This window comes from Sinocyclocheilus anshuiensis, unplaced genomic scaffold, assembly GCF_001515605.1.
Source record: "Sinocyclocheilus anshuiensis isolate Anshui unplaced genomic scaffold, SAMN03320099.WGS_v1.1 scaffold2845, whole genome shotgun sequence".
Lineage (NCBI taxonomy): Eukaryota > Metazoa > Chordata > Actinopteri > Cypriniformes > Cyprinidae > Sinocyclocheilus > Sinocyclocheilus anshuiensis.
Genome location: NW_015538120.1, coordinates 129,830 through 138,773, shown reverse-complemented (window position 1 = coordinate 138,773; position 8,944 = coordinate 129,830). Strand labels below are relative to the sequence as shown.

The window sequence follows — 8,944 nt, the reverse complement described above, 5'->3', positions numbered from 1 at the left end:
ATTTGAGTTGAATTACTGAAATAAATGAACTTTTCCATGACATTCTAATTTATTGAGATGCACCTGTACATGTGCTATCTAGATCTAGAAAACTAAAATAATATGTTTCCTGTCTTTCAGCCAGACATCCTGGCCATGGCTCACATGTGCAGGCTTACTCCCTCTCCAGCCCTCATTTTCAACACAATCATTGCTCTTATTGTTCTCATTCCGGGAGACTTCCAGGCCCTAGTGAACTACTTCAGGTATAGTGCCTGATTTTGCATGACTTTTAACCATAGACTGTATAAAAACATGGACGTAGTGTCTGTGTTGTTGAGAAAAAGTGCTATATGGCACCTCTTATGGTTCTACATGGCACCATTTGACAAAGGTGCTATATAGCACCTGTAAAAATAGGAGCTAAATAGCACTAAAAGTGGTTCCCCTATGATTACAAGCCAAAGAACCGCTTTTAGTGCTATATAGCACCATTTTTTTTAGAGTGTATACAGCTGATACTTATTGTATTTAAAGCAGAATGTCTGAAGAATAAGTAATGTTGAAACTAGGAATGCACCTTGTTTCCCTCTATCAAAACAATATGCACAGAACATACCTGTCGAAGTGCTAAAAATGCACTGAAATGGTCAAGTTGAGGGACATTATCTTTCTCTCAGTAGTCTATTCATAAGATTCTATTTTTGAATCAGTTTCAGGGATATTTGCAAGAAGGGATTTTGTTCATTTTAACTACGAAGAGTTACCAAGCTACCAAGAGTTCAAACACACAGTATTGTAACATGTTTGAATCAAATCCTAGACCTCATAGGGAAAAGTGATTGCTTTTACCACACATTGCATTCACATCAATAAACCAAAATTTGCCTAATCTGGATTCATTATTAGAATTTATTTTTCTTTTCTTTTTTTTCTTCTTTTTTTGTTATATAATGTGAGCGTAGTCTTAGTGCTAAAGGGCATATTTGGTATAACCACTGATAATACTTCAAACATTTAAGGTCTCTCACACTTGAAATAATTAACACTGGTTAATTCTAAACCCCAGGTAAATGGGATCCTGGGTAATCGTATTTTACATTGTACACTGTTCATACTTTACCTAGAGTTAACAATTAATCCTCGTCATTCATAATCTGATGCGTCATACTGTACATTCCTAAACCCTGGGTTACTGTTATTATTTTCATTGGCAGCAGTGTTGACTAGATAAACGCGAAACCACATTTGGTGTGAAAATGGGTAGGATACAACAATTTGGACATGGAGCTGCACCAAGATGTAGGACTAAACCATACAGGGCCTTAAAAACATTTCTAAGGAACAAGAATCTAAAATCATATTAATATAACTTTAATACATCTTGAGTTACAGGCACACACATTTTTGAATAAGAATATTTATGACACTCAAACAGGTATGTCCTATACATTTTTTTTTTGATAGAGGGAAACAAGATGCATTCCTAGTTTCAACATTACTTATTCTTCAGACATTCTGCTTTAAATACAATAAGTATCAGCTGTATACAAAGTGACCAACATTTGGTTTGCAAGCACTGAAAATAGAACCCTTATTGAGACCCCCATATCTCTGGGACTGAACAATGTAGGGCCTTGAAAGTGAAGATTCCAAAGGAAACTTTATTAAGAACTAGAATCTAAAATCATATTGCTATATCTTTAATATTTATTGAGTTATAGGCATGCAAACTTTGGAAAAATAATATTTATGGCACTCAGACAGGTATGTTCAATGCAGTTGTTTTGACAGAAGTAAACAAGATACAGCTCTAGTTTCAACAGTTCAGTAACAGTTTCTATGAAGCCCATATTTATAATACATTATAAGGGTATTCTTAAGGCATTATAATGAATGCTTAATGCATTATAAAAACCTTACAATATGTTATATCATCTTATAAATAATCATAACAACAATTATAATACATTATAATGCTTACACATTTGTGGTTATAACTTTTAAGATTATGATTATTTATAATATATCTTGACATTGTTTATTTAAGATCTGCACAGTATCTTACTACATCTTGTAAGTGGTTAGGTGTGGCGTGTTATTTGAGTGTTCCCTGTGAGGCTAATATTAATTTTGATGTGAGATAGTTAATAATTTCAACTGAAATAAATGCAGTGCTTATGTGTTAGGTTACATTTTATTTTGATGGTTCCCTTAGTCTATTGACCATAAGCAACTTTGCAACTACTTGTCAACTAACTATCATTAGAGTATTAGTAGGCTTAGGCAAAGGTTAGGTTAGGTAGAATGTTGACGAACTTGCAAAGTTACTTATAGTAAGTTTGTCTGTTGGGGAACAATCAAAATAATCAAACTGATATTACAGTAAAAATAGTTCAAAGCAAATGTGTCATATTACACATTCATCTGATTTGATATCTTATCTTATGGCTGTTTCAGAAAAGAAAAAAAATATTATTATTATTATTATTACTATACTTATAAGTGGTATTTAATTGCTTTAAGTAAAGTAGCATAAGAAAGATGGCAAGATATGCGACTTACAATACATTATAACTATGAGAAATATAATCCATTGTAACTTAAGTGGATGCAATGTGTTCACTGTGTTATAAATCATCATACTCTTAAAAGCTATAACTTTCACAATTTGCCTACTGGAGTAGCGAGGAGACGAGGAGTTAATACAAAACGAGAGTCTTTAATCATTCAGGAGGGAAACACAGGGCGAACAGGAACAACGGAGTAGCACAACATGACGTAAGACACCGAACAAGTGATAAGTCAAGCAAGGTGCAGACCACACTATAAATACACAACTCATTGAGAATAATTGGGCAAAAACTAGGTTACTGGGAACACATGGGGAGGAAAACAAACACACTGACAGTCCAAGGACGTGACATATCGCCCCCCTCCCGGAAGGCGAGAAGTTGGGAATTTGGGAGGAGGCTCAGGAGGAGGACGGACACCCGGGAGGGCGCCGGCAGACAGAGTACAGGGCGGATTAGATGGAGGGAGGAGCCAGGGAGACGACAGGAGGGACTTGGAGCAGGAGTAGCTTGGTGGGACCCAGGCCACAGCCATCATGGCGACCCACGGTGGAGCCAACGGAGGGAGGAGCCATGGAGGAGGAATGGCTGACGACTCCAGGGCGCCAACCAACTGCAGCGGAGCAGGTGGCAGAGGAGCCGAGGCAGAGACGGAGAGCCAACGAGCCAGGGTGATGCCGAGGATCCGGGGGGCCAAGGTGGAGCCGAGGGTTCTTGTGACCGAGGCGGAGGCAGAGATCCGGAGATCCACGGAGGAGCTGGAGCACCTGAGGACCAAGGTGGAGCTGGCCGGAGGGAGGAGCCCAATGGAGCCGGTGGGATGGGGAGACGAGGTGAAACCAGAGGAGCGGAGTCCAGAGGCGATAGCAGGTCGACGCCCTACCAAGGTGGAGCCGGAGGGATGAGGGAGCCCGGTGGAGCTGGTGGAACAACGGGTGAGTTGGGAGGTGAGGGAGCTAGGAGCCGAGGTTGAGCCGCTGGGTCTACGGGCCGAGGCGGAGGTGAGGGATGCTCCGGCCCCGGTGACGATGGAGATTGGCAGACCCGCGGGGCTCGCACCGTACCGATGGTGGGCTGAGGGCGGGCAGACGGGGTGCCAGACGACAGCGGTGGAGGAGGCAGGAGCGGACAGGTGGCTGGGCATTCGTGAGCCTCCGGGCTCTCAGGGCTGCCCTCCGGGATCAAAGCATCCGGGAGCGGAGCGCGGAGTGGAGCAGTGTAATTTTGAATGGAGGAGGAGCGGATTTTTAAAAATTCGGAGCGTCGTGGTTTTCACTCGCTCCAAGAGCACTCCACTGCCGCTCCGCCACGAGTGCAATTCATGCGAACGGGCAGTAATATAACTGCATATTTAGAAATAATTCACATGATAAATATATTTAGTTAGCTTGATACAGATGGATCACTCAAATTAGAAAGAATGTGAAGGCTATGATGACAGCAATGGACATGAGCGTGAAGTTATAGTTCTCAAAGAATTTGTTTGTTCCTTCTAGATACTGAATATTTTCGGGTGAGAGAATGATTTAAACAGGTACAACACATTCACGCGCAATCGCTTTCTCAATAATGCTTCAAACAAATGCAATCTTACAGTGTGTAATGTGGTGTTTTGGGTTGTGTTTCTTGTTCATGTTTTCAGCACTTGGGTTCTTCACTACGCTCGCCTTCAGTGCACTGAATCGTTACACAGTGCTACTTCATCTGTAGGCTATCCGATTTCGAATGAGCAGAAATCTGTAAGAAATGCAGCGATCCGTAGGTAAAATAACTGACGAAAACGTACTGTTATTTTCATCCTTCACAAACAAAATGTGCACTGCAAAAAGCACCAATTATACCTTTTAATGCTGACAACAACCATGTTATTAGCTTGTAATGTGGTAGGAAAAGGTTTGCACGATAGTGCTCCAATAAGTAGGGTTGGGTACCGAAATCTGGTGCCAATACGGCACCGGTACCTATATGACCAGTATGTACCGGACCAAAATAAGAACGCGAATTTCGGTGCCTCATTTCGGTGCCACTTCAATGCCTGAACTGTCGATTGAAATATTTGTTCTCTGGTGCTATGAAACTGACGTAAGAAGCATCAGATTCATCAACACGAATGATTAAATTCTAGTTAAATTTAAATACTGCATTCATGGGGTGTCAGAATGATCAGAAAAATTATATCCTGAATGAGAAAACTCATGTGAACGTCGGAAAGCTTTGATGATACAAATCTAAGACATCTTTGTAGTAATGTTACTGTCCATTTTGTTTTCACATTTCAAGATAAATGTGGGGAAATGAGACCATCCGAGAAGCGCGTGAATGCAGCAACTACACTTGCTCTGACGGCAGCAGGTGGTCTACCGTTTGCTTAGCTAGCTACATTAAACGCGCTTAAATTAAAATGCCTAAAACGAAACACTCTAAAGTGTGGCTATATTTCAGAAGAAAGGATTCCGACACCGCAACGTGCAGCAAATATTTTACAACAGTTGCGTGTAAAGGGGGAAACACGTCAAACCTAATGAAACATTTGAGGGCACACGGAATAAACTTGAAAGCAGAGGGATGCACCGTGTTTGACAGCTTGCGGACATCAGCTGGCACTATCAGTGTGGACGACCCCAGCCCCAGTCATACCAACCCTAGCAAAAAGGAGTCCACCAATTATGATGACGACAGCAGCCCTTCCGCAGGTTAGTAGTAGGCTAATGTAATGTTAATTGCAAAATGCAAATCTTGCATTCATGCTAACAAATTATCAAACGATTTGTAAAATATTAATGTAACATGGATTATGTTTATAATTTTGGCTCTCCAGCTAGTAGTACTAGTAGTACTACAGCAGTGACCCCATTTACCATGACAAAGAAGGCTACTTTGAAAAAAAGGAGAAGGTGGAGGAACTCCACAGGGCTGTGACCAAATTTGTGGTGAAGGGACTGCATTCCTTTTCCACTGTGGAATCCCAATTGTTCAGGTAAAAAAAAAAAAAAAAAGTAATGTGAAAAAATTGTTAAATATGTTAAAGGAGAAATATTTTCTTTAACTGATGTGTTATTACATTTGTAAAAAAATATATATTAATATATAATTAATAACAAAAAAAACAAAAAATATGTTAATCCTTAATGGGGAAATGACTGCTGCCCTTAATCCTCACTGCCGACCCCCATCCAGGGATGATCTGTCCACCACTCTTATTCCTGCATGGTACTCCGTTGAGAAACAAAATGTTATTCAGGAGTTAGCACAAGTGAGTAAGGCTGCTATCACATGTGATGGGTGGACCAGTGTGGCACAGGACCACTATTTAACAGTTACTGTGCACTACACCAGTGAAGGCCACATTAAGCAAAAGGTGCTAAACACCAAAGCTGTGTATGAGTCACAAACAGGCCTCATGGTGGCAGACGAGATAAATTGCATTCTGGAGGAATTCCAGATAAACACTAAAGTTATAACTGCCACAGTAGACAACGCCAGCAATATGGATGTTGCACTGCAGAATCTTAAGCTTTTAAAGGTGGGGTGCTTTGCCCACACCCTAAACCTGTTCGCACAGAAGGTTTACAGCATCAGTGCCATTACAAAGTGATGTGCCAGACTTCGATCTATTGTAGTGTGGCTCAGGAGGTCCTCCATGGCTAAGATCGTGCTGCGGGAGAAGCAGCAACTTCTCAATAAGTAGCGTAGTCATTATATATCTCAGAAAGTTATGTTTGTTTCAAGCATCTTCTTCAGTAGATTGTAATTCAAAATTTGCATTTGTGTTTCAGATCTGCCACAACATAACATAATTCTGGATGTCAGAACATGGTGGAACTCTCTTTTCTTGATGGTGGAGTAGTACCAGGCCATCCAGGCAGCATCACTTGACCAACGACTCAGGAAGCCAATGGAGAAAGACAAGTAATAGACAAAAAGATCAGTTGTGAAACAATGAGTAGCAATAGTTGGTTTTTATTCTTATCTTCATATTTTCTTTTTTGTCCCAGACTGGAAAGACTCACAGATGACGACTTCCAGAAAGTAGAGGATTTTGTTAAAATCATGAAGCTGTTGTACACCTCAACCCTCTGTGTATCCAGTGAGAAGTCACCCACATGCGGCCAAATTCTCCCCATACTGACTAAGCTGGAGGAGCATTTCACCGTGGCTGAACAGGACACAGTGTTTATCAATGCTTTGAAAGAGAAAGTCTGGGGAGATCAGGAGAAATTATATCAGGTATTTTCCATTTTCATTTCATTAAGAGCTTATGCTTAAAAAAAGAAAGAAGGCAAATCACAATTTTAACTGTTAGACACTAAATAGTTTGTCATGTTTGATTACAGGATGAAGACATTAAGAACTTCCTCCAGGAGGCCACTTTGATGGACCCTCGCTTCAAAGGCAAACTTGGATGTGCTGTTGCTGCTGATGCTTGGGGCCGGTTGGAGAAAGCAGCAGTTTGCAATGTAACAGAACAGGTATTTTATGCTCAGTCTTATTTCCCATGTGTGTCATGTTACAGTTTCTACAACAAAGTATTGCTGTTTATATGTGCAACATTATTTCTGCAGCTTCCAATGGAGGTCCTTCAGGATCACAACATTGAGGAAGATAGATTGGATGACCATCAGGAGGACAAGTCACTGAAGGCAGAGGAACATGTAAGTAATATTGGAATAGACTATTTAAAATGAATATATTTTTGAAGCAAGTTTGTCTAAACAGTACTTTTTTTTCAGTCTCCATGTCACGAGAAGTGTGCCAAGAAGTCAGCCCTAGAAGAGCTGTTTGAGGATGAGGACCGAGAGTTACTTCAGGCAACAACCTCTAAAAGTGGTGCCATCTCCATAGCTGAACAGGCCCATAAAGAGATTGAGATCTACAAAGGTCTACCTTCAGTCTCATCAGGACAAGACCCTGTAGCTTGGTGGTGGGGGAAGCGGGACAGTCTTCCCATATTGTCTGCACTTTCAAACACATACCTGTGTGTGCAGGCCTCATCGGCAACCATCTGAGAGAGTTTTCTCCTGTGCAGGACATGCAATAAGTCAGGGGAGGTGTCGTATTTTGCCAGAGAAGGCAAATATGGTCATATTTCTGCAAAAGAATTGCTGAAATTTTAAGCTGTTAAATTATTGTAGTTGGGTTAGGTGGCTTTGGTTTTATTGTTGTTGTGTTTTGTATTTACTTATATATTCATGTATACTTTAAACTTTTAATATATTGTTCAATGTAAAGAAATTTTTTGTCCAATAAAAAGGTATTCTTGAGTCATCCAACATCAGTTTGTGGCTTTTTTTAAAGTATCGGTTCAGGCACCGTTTTGGCACCGGTACCGTTTTAAAAGTATCGATTTGGCACCGGTATCGAAAAAACCCCAAACGATACCCAACCCTACCAATAAGCCACTTTGAAACTCTCCTGTTATTTTATTAATTTTAGTTTTTTCTTTTAATATACGTTATGAACAGAACTGTGATATTTCAAACATACTGAAATACTTTAGAACCCGGAGCGTAGCTGGAGCGGAGTGATTATTGAATGCTCGGAGCGCGGTGTCACGTGTATGTTCCGGTCCAAGTTCCTGTCCCCGTTTAGTTTGTATTGTTCCCAGGTGTCTTCAATGTTCATTGTGTCATTAGTTCCAGGTGTTCCTCGTCTTCCCCTCATCAAGTCATGTGTTTAAATAGTGTTCCCAATCCTAGTTTCTTTGTCTGATGTTAAACGTCAATCCATGTGTTTCCGAAGTTCCCCGTGTGTTTAAATGTCTTCTTAGTTTCTGTGTTTGCCGATTGATGATTAAATTCCATATTTGAAGAATTCTCCTGCGTCTCCTCACTCCTTTGTGTTACGTGACAGAACAGCAGACCACAAGAACAAAAGTAAGCGGCGCCTTTCTTACCCGTGTTTATTTTTCGTTTTTTGAATAGTGTTTTGGTTTGGTTTTCCCATTCGTTTCTCCCCGTCCAAATGGAGGAACGAGCGATGTTAGTTCCCGAGTCTAGTCAGCCGGCCATTCCCAAGTCAAGTTCACTGGCCGATCATGTGGCAAGCCCGCCGGCCGATCATGTGGCAAGGCAACCGGACGATAATGTGGCAAGCCCGCCAGACGTTCAAGTGGCACTCGCTCCAGTGTCGGTTCCAACCCCAGAGCTCACTCCAGTGTCGGCTCCAGCCCCAAAACTCAATCCAGTGCCAGCTCCTCGAAAGCGCTTTGCTGTGCCTGCTCCTCCAGAGCACCCTCCAGTGCCAGCACCACGTAAGCGCTACCCTGATCCCCCGTTCAGCCCAGGGAGGGCCCCTGTTCCCGAGTATAGCCCAGGGAGGGCTCCTGATCCCCAATTCAGCCCAGGGAGGGCTCCTGGTCCCCAGTTAAGCCCAGGGAGGGCTCCTGATCCCCA

At 41.6% G+C, this 8,944-nt stretch overlaps 2 protein-coding genes across 2 annotated transcripts in view; both read left to right on the top strand.

Annotated features, from left to right (window-relative positions):
• Window positions 1-8,944, top strand: part of LOC107683677 (b(0,+)-type amino acid transporter 1) — a 166,608-nt gene that overhangs the window by 33,501 nt on the left and 124,163 nt on the right. Inside the window, exon 4 of the mRNA XM_016479750.1 lies at window positions 121-245. Within this exon, the coding sequence (XP_016335236.1) occupies window positions 121-245 (125 nt within the window). The remainder of the gene's footprint in view (window positions 1-120; window positions 246-8,944) is intronic.
• On the top strand, window positions 6,347-7,610 carry LOC107683676 (uncharacterized). Its single transcript, XM_016479749.1, has 5 exons — window positions 6,347-6,461; window positions 6,548-6,779; window positions 6,887-7,021; window positions 7,115-7,204; window positions 7,283-7,610. The coding sequence occupies exons 1-5, from the start codon at window positions 6,448-6,450 to the stop codon at window positions 7,556-7,558; spliced, it is 747 nt and encodes a 248-aa protein (XP_016335235.1). The 5' UTR covers window positions 6,347-6,447; the 3' UTR covers window positions 7,559-7,610.